The sequence below is a fragment of the Ochlerotatus camptorhynchus genome, unplaced genomic scaffold, assembly GCF_037179485.1.
Source record: "Ochlerotatus camptorhynchus isolate MF236.1 unplaced genomic scaffold, CSIRO-AGI_Acam_v1.1 ptg000705l, whole genome shotgun sequence".
Lineage (NCBI taxonomy): Eukaryota > Metazoa > Arthropoda > Insecta > Diptera > Culicidae > Ochlerotatus > Ochlerotatus camptorhynchus.
The window spans coordinates 138,513-159,321 of NW_027041181.1; the positions used below are offsets into that span (position 1 = coordinate 138,513).

At 35.5% G+C, this 20,809-nt stretch overlaps 1 protein-coding gene across 1 annotated transcript in view; it reads right to left on the minus strand.

The window, feature by feature from the left end:
* Positions 1 to 1,918: 1,918 nt before the first annotated feature.
* Positions 1,919 to 20,809, minus strand: part of LOC135714746 (myotubularin-related protein 10-A) — a gene marked incomplete at its 5' end in the record, with an annotated part of 32,950 nt that continues 14,059 nt past the window's right edge. Inside the window, one exon of the mRNA XM_065238117.1 lies at positions 1,919 to 2,464. Coding sequence (XP_065094189.1) covers positions 2,051 to 2,464 — 414 coding nt within the window. The remainder of the gene's footprint in view (positions 2,465 to 20,809) is intronic.

Sequence of the window (20,809 nt, forward strand, 5' to 3'; positions counted from 1 at the left end):
GAGTCAGACGTATTCATTTTCATAACCTCTTTTTAAACGTCAAAGCATGAGTAGTTGGGATTTTTGAATATAAGTAACATTGACGCAACAATATTTAAATAAATAAATAAAGGTGGATCTCAACTTTGAGTTTTCAGCCCAGTTGTTGATTTAAAAAAGAAACAAAATGGAAAAATCTCATTACAGCTAAACCGCTACTTTCAAAATTATGCTACTATGAGATATTATAATAATATTTTTTATGTATTATATGTATTGTATTGTATTGAAATATTTCAATGAGTGAGTACTCTTCGTTATAACTAATAGCTAATTGCGACGCTCTGGAAGTGAATTTGACAGGTTTCTTGTCACATACACAAACTTTACCTCCTCTTCTTGTATCTTACATATAAAAATTATTATTAGAATATATCATATCTTCATAATTCATAAAAGTAGCATTTTAGCTGTGATGAAATTTTTCAGTCCTAAAAATTACGAAGTTTGCCGTCGTAGAAGAAAATTCGAAAATTTCGAAAAAAATCATTCGAAAATGGTGCAAATTGCAGCCGGCGTGGTAATTGTGTGAATTGTAATTGTTTTGCAATCTGTTTTATTTAAAATAAAAGGCTTGATTCAAATGCTTTTTAGTTTAAAGTTTATTAATACTAAAGAAAAAAAAAGAAAAGAAACGAAATATTTGCTTATTTTCGCCGTTTTACTCAAAGTTTAGTTCTGACTATGTTATTAAATTTTGAGTAGATTCAATTTCAATTAAATTCAGTGGTTTTTCACTCAATTTTTTAGTAGCCATGAACGAGCGTTCTAATTTCAACGCGTTCAAGATGCATTTTACCGAAAAGGTATTGCGGATTTTTCATCGGCGTGACATAAATTTATTCGGCGGCGTGAACGATTTTGCTGCGGCGGCGCGCCGGCTCAATTTCATCGGCGGCGGCGGCGTATGAAAATCGTTGGCGGCGGCGGCGTGGCGTGGCGGCGCACAGGTCTAATTTTAACACAAAAACAGAGTACCATTCACAAAAACAGGTTAATCAAGGCATAAGAGTAGAAAGTAAACCATATAATCTATCAAAAATATTTGTAAAGGAACCTTACTAGTCACAATTTAAAACTTTTCCGAATTACAAACTTCGTTACATCATTCTTCCAAACGGGGAAGGTGTAGCATACTATAAATCATCCAAATTGAATCCGACCTACAATCTCAAATTTCATGACGAAGACATTTTCGAGACCTACAAAGTCGAGCCACTTGTAAACCAAACAAAAGTGCCATCCGCACTTGTTGTTCCACAGATATATAAACAGTCAAATTATTGCAACCACATGTTTTCCTTTTGCGCTAAGACCCATATTGCGCGTACAGAATAATAAGCGCAGCGACAATGACAGCGACCCGGAAAACAACAAACCCAAATTCTTTCCTCATATCTTTTCGGCAACCTTCGTCTATGTACTCAGGCGAATGGAATCGCGTAACTGGTCACCATCACCTACGACGAAGTCACGTGATTGGTTGATTATGTTTGGAGACTAGTAAAGGTTACCTCCTACCGATTAATTACGAAATGTAGAGTTAAGTTTCTTAGACTTAAGTGGTGCAAATAAAAATCAGTCAAAACTCATTACTCGAACCGGCAACATGCCCTTACTCCAAAAATATCACGAGCCATAGAAACCCAACGTTACACGGCTTTACTTACCTTCCGAAGGAGGCGCTGCTACATTGATCAGTTGATTCATTCAATTTCACTGATTCTGATCAATCACGGAGTAGCGACCATTTGTACGGCTCTGATCGCTCTGATCACACCCGCCCATGCTTAATAAAATTTAAAAAAATCAGGTCGTTCTCAATACCTCCGAAATTATGTGAGCATTTGTTTAAATAAACAGTACTTTATTGGTTTCTGGTGTTATTGCGAATCAAATATTTACATTTGTGAAATAATTATTTATCAGAATCAATTGCATAACAATGTTTGGACTTTGATTTTTAGCGCGTAAGTTGTATTGATGACACGTAAAATATAATGCAATTTTATCAATAATTTAACGATGCACAGTCAACGATCGAACCATCAGGAAGAAATTCTCCGTTTGCAACCAGAATTTCAAGCAACTCTTCAGTGTTGCTAATATTACTAGTAAAAGGAAAGAATGAATTTATCATTGGTATCTTAAAACCATCGAGTATTTCATTTGTGTTAGTATCTTCTTTGTTCAGGATGTTCTCTTCACTGTTACCTACAAGTGGTATGTTTTCATTAGAACCGGACAGATTTTCTGAATTCAGCACTTTTAAAAGTTTATTTATGTTGTTCACCACTGATCTGTTGAATAGGTCGACCTGGGGATAACCACCATTTTTTATCTCCAAGAAAGGTATCCAGCGGAAGTAACATTGATGCCAAATCTCCATATCCCTCACGGTGCATTGTGGATCCAGAAAAGCAGTCTGAAATGCATAGTATTGTATTAGGTTTTGCACCGTCGGGGTTAACCTCAATCTGATGACAGTTTAGTGGTACTGTTTACGTGGACTTAGCCGATTTTTTCTTGGGTGGATTTTCTCGATAATTTTTCAGACTGCAGTGAGATGTAAACCACATTTCTGCAATGTTCACGAGCAACATCCTTGCAATGCGCTGTTCCTCGACAATTTTCAAGTTAAAATTAGGAAATTTTAGAATTTTTTTTTTCGAAAAAACGACTAAGTGCTTGTAAACAGTACCACTGAACTGTCAAAAAGGTTCAGCCTATTAACACTGAGTTCATTTGTGACGTCACGCTGCAGAACCTAATTCGATTATCATAAAATATTAAACCAAACATAGGTATCAATTAGGTTTTGCACCGTCGGGGTTAACCTCAATCTGATGACAGTTCAGTGGTACTGTTTACGTGGACTTAGTCAATTTTTTCTTGGGTAGATTTTCTGGATATTTTTTTCAGATTGCAGTGAGATGTAAACCACACTTTTGCATTGTCCACGAGAAACATCCTTTCACCACGCATTTCCTCGATAATTTTCAAGTTAAAATTCGGAAATTTTAAAATAAATATTTTTTCGAAAAAACGACTAAGTGTCTGTAAACAGTACCACTGAACTGTCAAAAAGGTTCAGCCGATTAACACTGAGTTCATTCGTGACGTCACGCTGCAGAACCTAATTATCACGAATTCTAGATGAAGATAGATTCGAGCTTTGTGTAATCATGAAAAAATATTGTGATTAGGTACTGCAGCGTGACGTCACGAATGAACTCAGTGTTAATCGGCTGAACCTTTTTGACAGTTCAGTGGTACTGTTTACAAGCACTTAGTCGTTTTTTCAAAAAAAAAATCCTAAAATTTCCGAATTTTAACTTGAAAATTGTCGAGGAACAACGCGTTGCAAGGATGTTGCTCGTGAACATTGCAGAAATGTGGTTTACATCTCACTGCAGTCTGAAAAATTATCGAGAAAATACACCCAAGAAAAAATCGACTAACTCCACGTAAACAGAACCACGTAAACAGTACCACTAAACTGTCATCAGATTGAGGTTAACCCCGACGGTGCAAAACCTAATTGTTTTACTCTTTTATAAACTACCGGTGGAAGCATAATTCTAGATAGAGCTGGAATTAGGGCGTAACAGCATTTGTAAACAATGACTTCTCTTGATGATTTCTAGTAACTCAAGGCACGCCTACAAAAACTAACATATCCATCGGGTAGGGGAAGTCTTCCCCTACTCGATGGTGATGTCGATTTGCCATGGAGAGCCATGACGTTATAGCAATCATCGAGAGAAGTCATTGTTTACAAAAGCTGTTACGCCCTAATTCAGCTCTATCTAGAATTGCACCAGCTCTGGTACTATCTTCGGTCGCAAGCTAATCGATTCACCCCTCGAAACATAGGAAAATTCACTGACCCCTCATTTTATCTGTCAAACTTTCATAGCGAATCAAAACAAACATAGTGTGGTACTGGAATTTATACTAGAATGGGGTACGTTAGTCGATTTGCTTGGGACCAATAGACTAGTCAAGTAGTGAGCCAATTTGAAATCGTTAGTTTCGTATTGATTGTTGGTAATACCACAAACGAAGTGACAGACGACTAACTAGCGAAGAAATCAATTAAAATAATGTGGTTCACTGTAATAGAATTTTCTTAGAAGCTTGTGCCATCATCCACCAGATGGGATAGTATTTTTGTTTTGGTTTTGCACAAAGTTGATTTTGTGTACAATGATTCTTTGACAGTGTGCAAAGAGTGCGTATCATTTTGTCATTTTTTTATGCATTTCAGTTTTGAGTAGAGTGAAAGAGATAGAACCAAAACATTTTAGTACATTTGGTGAAAATGCTAGTTCAATCCAGTAGTAGTGTTGCCATGTGGTACAATCCAGTAGTAGTGGTGTTGCCATGTGGTACACTGAAAAATTGCAATAGCAGGTTAGTCACCAAAGTTTTCGAGCCGCTCCGTCTGTCACTTCGTTTGTGGTAATACCTTGTACAGACATACAAAGTACACTGTGGTACCAACAATCAATTCGAAACTAACGATTTTAAATTGGCTCACTGCTTGATTAGCCTATAGGTCCCAAGCAAACGATTAACGTATCGCATTCTAGTCGAAATTCTAGTACTACACTATGTTTGTTTTGCTTTTCTATGAAAGTTTAACAGATAAAATGAGGGGTTCATGGATTTTCGAGGGGTGCATCGATTAGCTTGGGACCGAAGATAGTACCAGAGCTGAGCCAAAAAGTTGAGCACGTATCTTCGGGACCTTCCTTTCGTGATATAACGTAATGATATAACAGAAGAAATACAATTTTCAAAAAGGTTATCAAAGATTAAAATAAAACCAGCAAAGACATTAACTCAGCTACGGCGAATAATGGAAAGTCTGGTAACAATTTGTAAAAAAGAACAAAATAAACGAGCTCATTATGAAATTGTATGAGAAAAATGCGCAAAAATTTTATAAAGAAATAAATTTAAATGATTTATTAAAAGGCATGCCAACGATACATAATATCAAAAATAACATCGTAATTATAAACGATGATTTAACGAAGAAATAAATAATGAATGATTTTCATATGCTTCCCACTGCAGGACATGCAGGAATCAAACGAACGTTAAAAACTATGGAGCAAAGATATGTTTGGAAAAAAAAACATGTCAAAAGATGTAGAAAATTTTATAAAAAAATGTGAATTATGTCAAAAATATAAAGACATAAATCAACCAAAAATTCCTATGACAATAACTTCAACTGCAACAAGTGCTTTTGAAAAAAAATATTTGGATTTGGTTGGACCCATCATTCCAGATGAACAAAGTAATCAATATATTCTAACTACACAATGTGAACTAACGAAATACATAACAGCTACCCCAATAAAAGACAAACTCTAAATCTAGCTCTAAATCTAAGAGTGTCAAAAGGGCTACAATTCGCAGTGTTGAATCATTTTCATCTAGTTGCCCATCTTAAGATTCTAATTTCCAAGGTTATTCCGATGAATATTATTTTTATGGGTTTCACGAAGAGGTTGTGGTGTTAATGCCCTTACGCACGTAGAGTAAAATGCGATAATTGTTCATGATCCCATACTCCAACCTTTATTAAACCACTGAAGGTTTCGTATTATTTCGATCGCGTTTTTGTTTAAGTCATCGGACAGTAATTAAATGCTAAATTAGAACTATCGAGGGCGATAGCAGCAAGACAACCGAACTGCAGCAGACGGAAATTTTTGCTCGGGTTATCGCTAGCACTCCAACGGTACACTGAGAACGTTAGAATTCCACAAGAATGTTCAGTGTCGTTGATGTATCACTTAGTTCGTCATCAATAATTTTCTTTGATTGCATTCTTGTAGTTACAAGAATACTTTCACTTATTTTATCATTAATCTCCTTGAGCTCATTTACGGAGATACGGGACAATGCATCTGCTTCTGTATTAAATTTTCCTTGCAAATAAATTATATTTAAATCATATTCTTCAAGAATTAATCTCATCAAAATCAGTTCCAATCAATCCAGTGATATTATTTGGTAGGTTGTGGACAACATGAAATGTTAATGGAAATTTAAACTAACCATGTTTTAAAAATGTGTTCACACATCCTTGTGAAGCAGTTATTCCATTAACTCCCTTAATATTTATTTTATATTTGTCATTTATTTCAATCCATTTAGGTATGTATGTTTGGTCAATTATGCAACAAGAGGCTCCACTATCAATAACAAAATTTATACTATGATTGTATAAAATAAATTTAGCTTCAATTGCATGGTTCATTGATAACACGAAATAAATCATTCGAATTTGTGTCACAGTGATTTGAATTTAGTTGATCATCAGTAGCTCGCTGTGAAGAAATCATATTAACTGAATTCTTTTTATCTTTGTAATTGTGAAAATTTCGATTATTATTTTTGTTTTGATTATAATTTTGGTTGTAATAATAATTACGATTATAACGATCTTTATCAAAATTTGACTTATTATAAATTCCGTATTTATTAAACACACTTTTAAGATTAAACCCAAATATACGAGTATTAGGAAATGTGTATTTTCTTGGTTTATTTTGGTTGTAATAAGATTGGTTAGAAAATCTTCTATTTGTTCCAATCCATAATGCATTTTCCGGGTTAGCAGCTGGAATTGGAGCTACTTCTAAAGCATCAGAAATTGCTTTAGTTAGGTTTGTCGAATTTCTAGCCTTAATAAAAAAGAAGTTTGGTTGTCACGAAGGCCTGCGGCAAAAGCATTCACAGCTATTGTTTCCACTATTGGTGCAGCTGCAGATTCATTTACGAATGTTCCTTGTGAAACATGTGCAGCAGCAAGCTTAGCTGCAAGAATATTCATGTCATTTCCAAATTCTGAAATAGTCTTTTTGCCTTGTTTGAGGGCAAACATTTCATTTTCAATAGCTTTAGGTGTAATTTTTACACCAAATTTCAACTTTAATCTGTTAGAGACTTGATTCAATGTTGCAGTCCCATCAATTGCTCCATGAGCTGAACCAATTAATCTGGTTTTAACGAAATCAATTATATCATTTACTGGTACTCTTGCAGAGTATGTTTGCAATAGATTTACATTTTCGATAAAGTTTAATAACTTTGTTGAATTCCCATTAAAATGATCTATAAGCTTTATTGCCAAGCTTAAGTCAAGTTTTTCTTCATTAGCCATCTTGAATTTTCCTTCAGTTGTGTCAGTTGTTGTGTCAGTTGTTGTGTCAGATTCAGTTGTGCTACTTTCTTCATTACCGTTTAATAATTCTATAGTTTCATAAACAATTATTTTTATCCTCTTGTATCGATTGATTAGTGCATTAAAATCATTTATGTTAAAATTATTCTTATTCTCTATTAAAACTGCTTTAAATTTATTTCGTAGTAATAATAATACTTCAATTTTTTTCTCTTTAGTTGGTTGTGTATAGTTAGCTCTGCAATTGTAATATAATATCCTGTATGTCTAATAACTCTTCCATACATTAAAATTGAAAAAGATGAAGAATTAAAATTTTAATTATCTTTTTATTATAACTTATATTATAATTTAAATTAACTTAGTTTTCTTCATCCATGGGCATTGTGGTCTTCATTCCAGGATGCCATAACTATTTTGGAACAAAATGTGATCAGGCTCCTGCAGCGGAATTTGGTATATTTTATCATCAAGTCGGTTGTTATAAATGCTGATCCCTCTGTCACCTGTGCAGAATTCAATCACTTCACCTTTTAAGATATCTTCAGTACGTTTTGGAACTCTGCTGGGATATCGCTTCCTTAAAATATTCTGCAAATTGTCTATTCCTTCTTTTTTCATCATATTGTTTCGACGATTATTTTTTAATCACACATGATTAGTTTGTATTACATATTTTTATACTTCTGTATTCAATGTTTTAATTATTCGAGCAGCTTTTACTGCATCTTGTCTCATTAAATTTCTTATTATTTTTATAAGTACCACAAAGAATATTAGAACCAACAAGAAAATTATAATGTTCAATTTAATTTTGTGATTCTCATGAAGGTCTGTGTGCACTTCCTGATTTTTAATTACTGAAAATGTTTGCTGTCCACTTTGCTCAACTTCTTCTCTGATCCTCTTGGTGGTGGTGGGAATATTGGTTGACCTCTTCCACGCCCTCACAATTGCCAAACGAACTGCAGAAGTCCGATGCCACGTCCTCTTACAAAATTTTCACTATAAAGTCCTGGCATATTTCACTTTTATTCACTGCACTGTGTTTATATACTTTTCATAATCTTTTTTTTTTAATGTTGAAACACTTTTTTTGAATGTTAAAAAAAAATTATACTTTAATCACTTTTCCTAAATACCAACTCTCCTGGCAGGATCGCCATGAGCTGGCATTCGAAGGTAATAACACTCTGACTTGCGATTGTAGAATAATGTTTATTTCAGTTTCAGTTAGTTTTATTAATTAACCAATTGCGCAGATAGAATGCAATATTGTTTATGCTGAATCTTTCCCAAGTCCTATGTTGATATGTTGCTTCCTGTTGTTTACGAATCGACCCGATACCATGTGGCAAAAGTCTTATGATTCGTGAGCGTTCACTCAGAGTGAGCGCTCACGAGTCGTAAATTCGTTGATTGTGACGCACTGAAAGCAATATTGACAGATTTTATGTGTCAAACATATACTTCATGACCTCTTCTTGTAACTTACAAGTACTAATTAGCATTATACTATTTCATGATTTCATAATGAGCATGAGCATGAGCATGGTTGACCGCCCACGGTTGCTACTCTGTTATTGCCAGACTAGCTGTAATTACACAGAGAACCAATAGACGATGCTTGGGACTAGCAATCATCCTCAATGTGTAAAAACTGGTGATCTCAAATTAGGCAATACCAGCGCCAGCCGCGCCTGAACGCAGGTCAAGGAAGGAATGGGTAGGAATGTGTTGACGTGACACTCGCTTTGATGGAAGCCGAGGAGTCCTCTGCACTTCCACGAGGAATCACAGGGATGTTGGGTAAGAGGGTTGGGTTTGCAGCAGGGTTCGTTTTGGTAAACGATAAGCTGAATTGATGGCCTAACGATCGTATAACGCGAAGGAGCTTGAGATTGAACCCACGGTCTTCTGCTCAGTAAGCAAAAACGTTCGCTACTAGGCAAATGAGCTCATTTTTAATCATCGAGTTGCTGTTATTACCATGTAGTCATATTAGCAAATAAAACGATTGACGAATCTTGATGTGGATGGGCTTGAGATTAGACTCAGGATGTTCTGCTCAGTAAGCAAAAACGGTTGCTCTAAGGCCACCGAGCCCCTCATATCACATCATACCGTTACTAAAAGTTGTTATAACTATTCAAACCCGGCACCGACGACAACGAAAGGTTTAGCAAAATACAAGATAAACAAGCGATCTTACCATACATTTTTAATATGAAACTACCTGGGAACGCGTTTTTCTGCTCAGTAAGCAAGCCACTGCAACCGACGATCTTTCAAATCCGAAAACAAAAGGCTACGAAAAAGTATTTAGCCCTTGATTAAATTCCACTATCACGCGACGTTCAATGTTCCGATTTGTTCTTTACGCATTGTTCAGGCAAAGAGGTATTAGTATTAGTTATATCTAAACAAACAAAACAAAAGAAGAGCAGAACAATAAAAAGAGAATAAAGATTAAATGGAAAACGAAGAAAAAGAAACGTAGGCAGATTATTGAAAAAGAATAAAAACAATAGAAAGAAGCATAGACCAATTACTAGGAAAACAGAACTACTTTATTACTAAAAGTGCAATGAATGAGCGTTAGTTTCGGGATCATTTTAGTGTTAGAGTTATGATCATTTTGATCCGTAGTCAACCCTGCCAGCCTCTCCAACACTAGTTGCAGGCAGTGGTTGTTGAATCATGCGACACTGTAACTACTACTATGTTAGAGGTATGATTCGTCAAGTTTATACAACTCAATGCTTCAATTGACGTAAACTATTTATCGTGCAATCACAAAAGCAAACCTAAAATTACAATTATATGGCAAAATTATATTTCTTATATAAATAACTTTGATGAAAACCAACATCAAATGCAAAATAAAACTTGATAAACCATCGTCAAACCCTTATTCTAGGGCAGGGCAATAGGGAGGATTATTGTCACAAGAGACAAACACAGCAACAACGAGAGATGAAAAAGGGGGAGAAACAGGATAAACAATTGAGCCATATGTATTAACTCAAGGCAACGGAGGCTTAACAAAGTAATCAAACAAGTTGACATAAATCTAACCAGGGTCCAGGCCAAGAAAAAAGCTAGCAGCTACCCAGGATAGAAGTGTTTCACGTTGGCCCCATGCGTTACTTAAGGTGCACAAGATACCTGACTGATTAAATGAGGGAAGGTACATCGTTGGATAGCAGCAGCAGCTAGCCACCAAAGCATTTTTAGGACTTATTAATTTTTATGGTAAATTTGTGCCTCATCTATCTGCAAGATTGAGATGCTTATACGCCTTATTACGAAAAGAAGTAAAGTTTGTGTGGAATGATGTTTGTCAGAGAGCTTTTGATGAAAGTAAAATGGCATTACTTAACGCAAATATTTTGGAATTCTATGACCCTAAAAAATCTATTGTTGTGGTGTCTGATGCATGTAGCTATGGATTAGGCGGAGTTTTGGCTCATGCAATTAATGGACAAGAGAAACCAATAAGTTTCGTATCTTTTTCATTAAATTCCGCGCAAAAATCGTACCCAATCTTACACCTAGAAGCGTTAGCTTTAGTTTGTACAGTGAAAAGGTTTCATAAGTATTTATTTGGACAAAAGTTTACTATATATACGGATCACAAGCCACTATTGGGGATATTTGGAAAATATGGGAAAAATCAAGTGTGTGTTACTAGGCTGCAGAGATATATAATGGAAATGTCTATTTATGAATTTGAGATTCGCTACAGACCATCATCCAGAATGGGTAATGCAGACTTTTGTTCCAGATTCCCACTGGAACAAGGTGTCCCTAAATATTTGGACAGTGGTAGTATTAAAAGCATTAATGTTTTTGAAGATTTTCCCTTGGATTATTCATTAATTGCTAAAGAAACAAAAACGGACATATTGCTTTCAAAAATTACTGACTATATCAAAAAGGGATGGCCAAACCGAGTTGACAAAACTTGGCAAACTGTATTTTCGTCACGTTACGATTTGGAGATGGTAGAAGATTGCATTTTATACCAGGACAGAGTGTTTATTCCAGTATCTCTACGAAATGCAATTTTAAAATTACTTCACACCAACCATAATGGGATGGTTAAAATGAAACAAACTGCTAGGAGATGTCTATTTTGGTTCGGATTGAATAATAATATAGAGAATTACATCCAACAATGTCAGTCATGCATGAAAACAGCAGTGGTTCCCAAACCTGTTTCAAAGAATACATGGACTCCAACAACTCGCCCTTTCAGTCGTATTCACGCTGACTTTTTCTTTTTTGATTCTAAAACCTACCTGTTGTTCGTTGATAGTTATAGCAAATGGCTTGAAATAGAGATAATGAAATTTGGAACGGATGCAAATAAGGTGATTAAAAAGTTTTCGGTTATTTTTGCACGTTGTGGACTACCGGATGTTCTTGTAACGGATGGTGGCCCACCATTCAATTCCTCTCAATTTTGCTCGTTCATGGAACGGCAAGGAATAATTGTGATGAAAAGTCCACCGTATAATCCTAGTAGTAACGGACAGGCGGAAAGAATGGTGAGAGTAGTCAAAGACGTTCTAAAACAATTCATGCTTGACCCTGAAACGAGATCTCTTGCGGTTAAGGATAGGATAACTCTATGCTTAGCAAATTATAGAAATACTTGTTCTTCTGACGACAGACTTCCGTCTGAAAAATTATTTAACTATAAGCCTAAAACTTTAATGGATCTTATACATCCCAGACGACGTTTGAAGATCATCTTCAAGCTCTTCCTTAGAAGGAAGAGACTTTTATAGATGATGGTACGCCCACCCAGGATCCATTCAATAAGCTGGCTTTGGGGGATAAAGTCTTGTATAAGAATAATGATAAACATTCCATTGAAAAGTGGATTGAAGCGCAGTATGTCAAAAGGATTTCATTGAATGTTTTTGAAATATCTCTTGGCAGATACACACTCAAAGCGCATCGGAATCAGCTGCGTATTATCCCTCCACGGCCGACAGCAACGACGGTTCTTATACCGATTCAGCGAGACAAACGGCCTAGAAGCACGAGCGACTCTGAGGAAGAGTTTTACGGTTTTCCAGATGTTCCGGCCGTACCAACAGAAGCAGATGGAGATGGTCGGCGTTTCAAGTACATACGCGGCAGTCCAATTCCAACGAGAAGCTCCACAAGGCCGAACCAACACAATGATAAATCATCGAAGAACCAAGAGAATTCTGAGCAGCAATGAAGCACATCGCGTGCCATCATTGGGTCCTAGGATTCAATCGAAAAAAAAGTGAAATTTTACGATGAAAATTTGAAGCCATAGAGAAAAAAAAACTAAATTTCAAGTTAGATTTTAAAGTTAAGTTCTAAAAGTTCTGATTAGATTAAGATATATTTTCATGACATAACATGGATTCGAATAGGTTGAAAATCATATTGACGAGCAGTAAGATGAACTCTAATAGATTGGATTATATGATTTGCTAAAGACAACTGGATCGTATAGATTGAATTTTTATGTTTCCAAAGTGATCTGAATAATACTTTGAATTGGCTACGTTAAAGTGAAATCTTTAGGGGGAAGAACTGTAGTGTTCGACCAACCGAGTGAAACCCGTTTTGCTATTGGGCGACCAAACTGTTATACGCAGGCTTGAAGTTAGAATAAAGTTCTTGTCCTGTCTCTTTTTTGGTTTGTAGACAGTAAGGAAGACAGACGTATTTTACCTACTAGTGATTCATCCGAAAAGTCTTGATATTAAGAACATTTCACCATATACCATCAAAACCCTTTATATAGCTTACGTGAGATCAATTCTCGCGGGGGAGAGGTAGCTCATCGATTCTTCCGGTTCGCCTCCTAGCATCGTGCTATAAGGTACCAGGCGATAACCAGGGTAGTTGGTCGATAGCTCGATGACGACATTTCGTTGGCGTCTGCAATGGGAAATTCTCATAGCAGACGTTGACGATGGGACGTTGTCGAGTTGTTGAATAGCAACTATCGTGGTAACTCACAGATTACCTGTCGATCTGCCAAATTTGGAAAGACGTCTGCATTGAATTGTCTCATATAATAATATTCCGCCCACTATATATTCTCTGTGTAATTACAGCTGATCTGGCAGTAAGAGAGTAGCAACCGTGGGCGGTCAATCAAGCTTACGTGAGATCAATTCTCGCATATTGCAGTGTGGTTTGGGCTCCATATAATGAAACTTATATAAATCAGCAATTCCATAGAAAAAAGTTATAGTGAGTCACAGAATTTCATGAAAATTGGTATAGTTCTTCCTTATCAAAAAATATTAGACTCGTATTTTTTATTGCGCCATTAGGGTGACCATTTCCGTGTTAAGGTGGTCCAAAAAATCATTTTTTTTCAAAAATGTCTTTTTTCAAAAATTTATAACTTCTGAACCTCGACCGATTTTTACGATTGACCCCTGAAAGATGTTTTAATGTAGTTTTAAGAAAAATTATGAAACGCTCAGAGATATTTGATTTTGTAGGAAAAAAATATTTTACAAATGCTTTTTCTTGATTTTCACTGCGAGGGTCTTCAACAACTTCTTATTTTAGTATTTTTAATTGAAAGATCATTTAATTTTACATAACATATTAAAAAATTAGCGATGTCGGAGATGCAGTTTTGGAGATACAATTTTTTTTAAATAAAAAATTATTGTTCCGCAATATATGCACCACACGTGCATGGAAACGATGAAGACGCAAGGTAGTTCACAATGCGTCTCCATCGAGTCACAGCAGCTGTGACTAATGAAATCTATGAGTAACTTACAAGCTGGGTGCAACATTCAACCATAAACCACGTAGACCAAGTTTTAAACATTGCAGATCCTACCTTTCCCTTCGTATACTCAAATTTTAAAGCGTTTCGTTTCAATACTCCTCCCAGCAATGGCAAATTTTTTTTGCATGTTGCATCAGTACCTAAGAGTCCAAGCTGTACCTCATAGGTATATCACTCGTTCGTAGGCAATGACTTTTACATAAGCTCCAACCCAATAGGCTTGGCGGTGTTAGTGACATTTGGAAATGTTTGGTGGTGTTTGTATTTATTCGCAATGTTCATCTATTTACCTGAAACAGCTGTTTGTAGTGACGTCATTGCTTGTGAACGAGTGATATACCTATGAGTTACAGCTTAGACTCGTAGGTATATCACTCACTCGTAGGTACGATATAATGCTTCACATAAAACAACGAATGTTATGAAATAAATGATCAGTTAGAAATCAAAGTTTCCTACTAGAACAGTTGAATTGAAGAATATCTAAAAATGAAACGTAAGTGTTCAATGTGTGATGTTTGGATGTTGAGTTCATGTGCCAGAAAAATCTCCAATAAATTGTACGATTATGCAGTGGAAAAAAAGATTAAAATAGATGAGAGTAGCTCCTTCATTTGTCAACGATGCTACCACAAACTATATGAACCCAATGATGCCGTGACCGAAGAAGCCGTTGCAGGACCATCCAGAATCGCTGCTGCAGGTACGTTATTTAAAAATTCATGTGATTCTTCTTTAAATTTCAATTCTTTTCTTCTAACTACTAACTTAAACTTTTCTTTTTTGCAATCATTTTTCAGAGTCCATCGAAGCAACCAGCATTGAATCAATTTCCGTTGCGGGACCGTCCAGAATGGTTCCTTTTCCCTGCCAAGGTAAATAATAAAAATAAATCATTTGTATGTTTTTTTTCTAATAATCAATCATTTTTTATATTTATTTTCAGAATCAGTGGAAACAACCAGTTCTGAATCGATCGTTACCACCTACAACGCACCTTTGTCGAACGAAAATGAATTCCTTATACAACTTAAGGATAAATATAAAGAAACAAGAGACAGCAATGAGCGATACAGGATTTTAAGGATTTTAAGCAAAAATTGCGAACGATGCTCTAGATGCAGCAAACAACATAGCACCTCTAAGTGTACGTCAACTGTATTGAAATGCGTTAATTGTTTAAAAACTAATAAGGAGCGTAAATTAAATCTGGACGTCAACCACGCAGCATTTAGTTCTAATTGTTTTGTGTATAAAAAACTATATGATCAGAAAAAAAGCAGCTTACATTTCAATAAATAGGAACCAAGTTCCAGTAGTAATGTGAGTAAATTAGAGATTTTATATTTGAATCTTGCGGGGTTATCTACAAACTACGTAACATTACGTCAGATTGTAGAAGAAAATCGTCCACTTTTGGTTTTGTTAGCAGAAACACATATTGTAGAAATTGAATCTTTTGATCAGTATAGCATTCCGGGATATAAAGCTGCTGCTTGTTTGTCACATTCGAGGCACACTGGCGGTGTTGCTATTTATGTCAAAGAATCAGTTCAATTCAATATTCGCCAAAACGAAGTTATTGATGGCAATTGGTTCTTAGGCATTACAGTTGAACGTGGCATGAAGATGGGTAATTATGGTGTTTTGTATCATTCTCCCAGTTCAAGTAATCAGCGTTTTATTGAAATTTTAGAGAACTGGTTCGAGACATTTTTAGATTCTAGTAAATTAAATATACTTGCGGGTGATTTTAACATTAATTGGCATGATACTAGCAATTCGAACCATCTGAAGCAATTAGCTGATTTCTTTAATTTAAAACAATTAGTAAGTGAATGCACGCGTATTTCCCGGCACAGTAGAACTTTGATTGACCATGTTTATTCTAATTTTGATTCTGTCAGTTCAGTTACTCAAGCTGATTTGAAAATAACCGATCATGAAACTTTAGTAATTAATGTCTTAGACAGTGTTAACGATAACGATAATTTTGTAAAATTGAAGTGCTGGAGGAAATATTCGAAGCAAGCTGTTTCGAATCTTGTTGAGAGGAGCGTGGATTTTCCATTAGTTACCGGAACTTTAGATGAAGATGCAGCTGTTCTTACTAACGTTTTGAAAACTTGTACCAATAAATTAGTTGAACAAAAGTTTGTTTCTTTGAAAAACTCGAACAGCTGGTACAATTTGGATCTTTTGCGTCTTAAACGTAAGAGGGACAAATGGTACAAAAAGTTTTGTAGATCTAATAGTGATAATCATTGGAATAGGTACACGGTCGTGCGTAATAAATATTCACAATCGATTAAGAAAACTCGATGTGAATATATTCAGAGGAAAATTGATCAGCATCAAAACAACAGCAAAGAGTTATGGAAAATTTTGAAATCTTTGATGAAGCCTAGTAATTGTAAATCGCGGACCATAACTTTTGATGGCATATTAGAACAGTCAGAACAAGTAATTGCTTCTAAGTTTAATGACTATTTCGTCGAGAGCGTTTCACTGATCAATCAATCTATTGAACTGATCAATGAACCGGACGAAATAAAACAGCCGATTAATAGTAATTGTATATTTAATGGTTTTCACCCAATTACATTAGATGAACTTAAAAATATTTGCTTTTCATTAGGAAAAACGGCTGGAGTAGATAATGTTAATGCTAGAGTTATTCAAGATTGCTTTCATGTCATTCGACACACTCTGCGGGACCTTATTAATCAATCATTGCAATCTGGGCACGTGCCGCATATTTGGAAAGAATCTTTAGTTGTTCCTATACAAAAAGTTGCTGGGACGATTAAAGCCGAAGAGTTTCGTCCCATCAACATGTTGCACACATTAGAGAAAATTTTGGAACTTGTTGTAAAAGGCATAAATAAAAAAAAAAACTTGTTGTAAAAGGCAGAATATTTAAATAGTAACTGTTTGTTGATACCGGAACAATCGGGATACCGGGAAGGCCATTCTTGTGAAACCGCGTTAAACTTAGTGTTAGCTAAATGGAAAGAAAATTTGGAGCATAAAGATACGATTGTTGCTGTGTTTTTGGATCTAAAACGCGCTTTTGAGACAATTTCTAGGCCCTTATTGTTGAGAACAATCAAGCGCTTTAGAATTTCGGGTTCTGCATACAAATGGTTTGAAAGCTATTTATCTGACAGAACACAAAGGGCTGTTTTTAATAATTTTGTATCTTGTCCTGTTAACAATGAGCTTGGAGTGCCTCAGGGTATATTAATGACATGCGACGAGTTTTACGGTTTTGTGATATTAATCTTTTTGCTGACGATACTGTGTTATTCATTGCAGCTAAAGATTTAGAAGAAGCCGTTTCACGCTTGAATGAAGATTTGCGTTCTCTAAGTAGATGGTTGAAGTATAAACAATTGAAATTGAATATAAGTAAAACTAAATTCATGGTAATTTCGCGGAATCGTGTAGATGATGATGTCTCTGTTGTTATTGATGATGAGACACTTGATCGCGTTTGACAATGTCATCAAGAAAATTGCCAAGAAGTATGGAATCCTATGTCGCTTGAAAAACGATTTAACTATTGGTAGTAAAATACAGTTATACAAATCAATCATCTCCCCTCATCTAGACTTTTGCCCTTCCATTTTATTTTTGGCCAATGAAACACAAATATCGAGATTACAGCGTTTGCAGAATAAAGTAATGCGTTTGATTTTAAGATGTAATAGATTCACTTCCTCAACTTTTATGCTGGACGCTTTGCAATGGCTGTCAGTGAAGCAAAGAATTGTGTTTTTGACTATGGTGTTCATTTTTAAAGTAGTTAACGGTTTGCTGCCTCGATATTTGTGTGATCGGATTGAAAGAGGAAGTGATTTTCATAGATATAACACTAGAAACGCGGATGAAGTAAGAACACCACATCTTTTGAATAATGCTTCACAAAATTCATTATATTTGAAAGGTATAAATGTTTTCAATTCGATGCCTAGACACATCAAGCGTGCAACTACACTTACAGAATTCAAGAGACGCTGCATTTCACATGTAAAAGCTGTTTATTGAGCAGTTAAATTTTTATGAATGGATAAATCATGTATCTTGACAAAGTTATCTCTAACGGATTATTTTGTATGGAGACTGTCATAAAGACATTATAGTAATTGGTGTAGCATATACAAAAAACTACATTGTTTGCCTCGATGGTGATGATGGATTTTTAGTTTTTTTGATTTTGTAGTAGTAATAGTAAAAATAGCTTTGAGTAGTCTACGATGGTTTGAGCCTCGCGCGCGGAATACAGGTATAAATGACTAATACGTGGAAATTGTGGCAAAAGCCTTGAATTAGTAAAGGGTTGGCTGGAAGTCGTTTCCTTGGATATAGTCCTGGCACTGCGGAAGCTTAAACGTGTAAATCCCAGGTCACGTGTAAATGGAAGTATTGTCGAGGACTATACTTGGACTTTTGATAACTAGTTACACCTTTGAATGTTTTTGGTTGATGCCTATAGCATATTTAACAGGACATTTATATCTGTAATTGTAACCAGCTCGATTTTGTTTGCAAACCTGGTTAAAATGTTTATATTTAATTATCTTAAAGATAACTCGTCCAGCTCAAACCTTTGTAGGGGTAAGAGGTGGGACCATCATCATCATCAACCACACTTCCCAAAAGTTGGTCTACATATAGAATTATGAAGGAGTTCAATGTTTCCCAACATATGGCCAACCAAGCAAAAGCACTGCAGCAAGAGAAAGGAATAATGTCGGTGCCTGTAAAGAGGTTAAGCAGAGCTTCATTAGGAGAACCAACGATAATGCTTGTTCGTGATTTTTACAATAGTGACGATATAAGTCGTGTTTGTCCGGGGAAAAGAGATTATTTAATATCTAAAAATGATGAAGGCGAAATCTACGTACAAAGAAGATTAGTTTTGTGTAACTTGCAGGAGGCGTACTGCATCTTTAAAAATACATATCCTGATATTAAAATAGGATTTTCCATGTTCGCCAGTAACCGTCCGAAACACTGCATTTTGGCAGGGACAAGTGGCACGCATACCGTATGCGTTTGTATATATCATCAGAACGTTAAACTTATTTTTAAAACACTACAAAGCAGACAATCACTCCCAGATGGTGTTGATTCCTATCACGATTTGTTTAAAAAAATAATTTGTCAAAATCCAAGTGAACAATGCTGGCTGCAGTGTTGCAAAAATTGTTCAGGAACGCAAATTTTGGCCACAGAACTAATGACTTTTCTTAGTAACGGACATGTTGAATCAATACAATTCAAACAATGGCGTCAAGTAGAGAGATGCATTATGGACTTAGTTGAAATGGACACACAGGAATTTATTGATACTTTTTTAGCAAAGATATTCAATTTATTGCCGCATAACTTTATAGCTGAGCAACAGGCAAATTACATGAAACACGTCAAAAGCAATTTGAAAGCTACAGAATGCATCATAATCTGTGATTTTTCGGAGAATTATTATTTCGTTGTGCAGGATGCAGTTCAAGGCTTTCATTGGGCGAACGCCCAATGTACTATTCACCCTTGTGCTATTTATTTTAAAGACGAAGAATCTAACGATTTGAAATTTACTAGTTTTATTGCATTTGCTGATTTCACTAAACATAATCATGTCGCAGTTCGTTTATTTCTTACGCATTGTCTAGCGTTCATAAAATGTAAATTGCCAAGCTTACAACAGATTTATTTACTTTTTCTCAGATGGATCAGGAAGCCAATATAAAAATAAGATGACCGCTTTTAATTTATGCAACATGCAAAAAGATTTTGGCATTGCTGCCGAGTGGAATTTTTTCGCAACTTGTCATGGAAAGGGCCCTTGTGATGCTTTGGGAGGAGTATTAAAACGAAACGCTGCGAAAGCGAGTTTGCAAGGCCACCATATAACAACGGCCCAAGAACTTTACTCATGGGCTATTTCTAAGCCAGATTCAAAAATACACTATCAGTTTTTTTCGGAATCCGATTACAATAAAATGGAAAGAAAATTGAAAAACCGTTATATACATGTGAACCAAATTTCGGGGACACAGTCATTCCATAGTTTTAAGCCTCAAAACGAAAAGTATATTATTGTCAAACGGTATTCATTTTCAACGGAAGAAAAATGTGTGAAATTGTAATTAAAGAAAATAAATGCTTCATGTTTTACTTATTTTTCTTCGACCTCGTCATTATTTGTAGCATTTAAGTACTTCTCCCAGAATTTTGATACCAAAATTAATAATGTCAAACTAGGGCCTATTTTAAAGCCACGAAGACTTCAATGGGGGAGGGGAGTCCAGCCACAGTATACGCTCGGTAAAAATATTTTAAAATTTTAGTAAAGTATACGAGGGGGGAGGTAGGATCTGCAATGTTTAAAAATTGGTCTACGTGGTTTATGGACAGCCTCCAGGTTGAACTGAATGTTGCACCCAGCTTGTAAGTTACTCATAGATTTCATTAGTCACAGCTGCTGTGACTCGATGGAGACGCATTGTGAACTACCTTGCGTCTTCATCGTTTCCATGCACGTGTGGTGCATATATTGCGGAACAATAATTTTTTATTTAAAAAAAATTGTATCTCCAAAACTGCTTCTCCGACATCGCTAATTTTTTGATATGATATGTAAAATTAAATGATCTTTCAATTAAAAATACTAAAATAAGAAGTTGTTGAAGACCCTCGCAGTGAAAATCAAGAAAAAGCATTTGTAACATATTGTTTTCCTACAA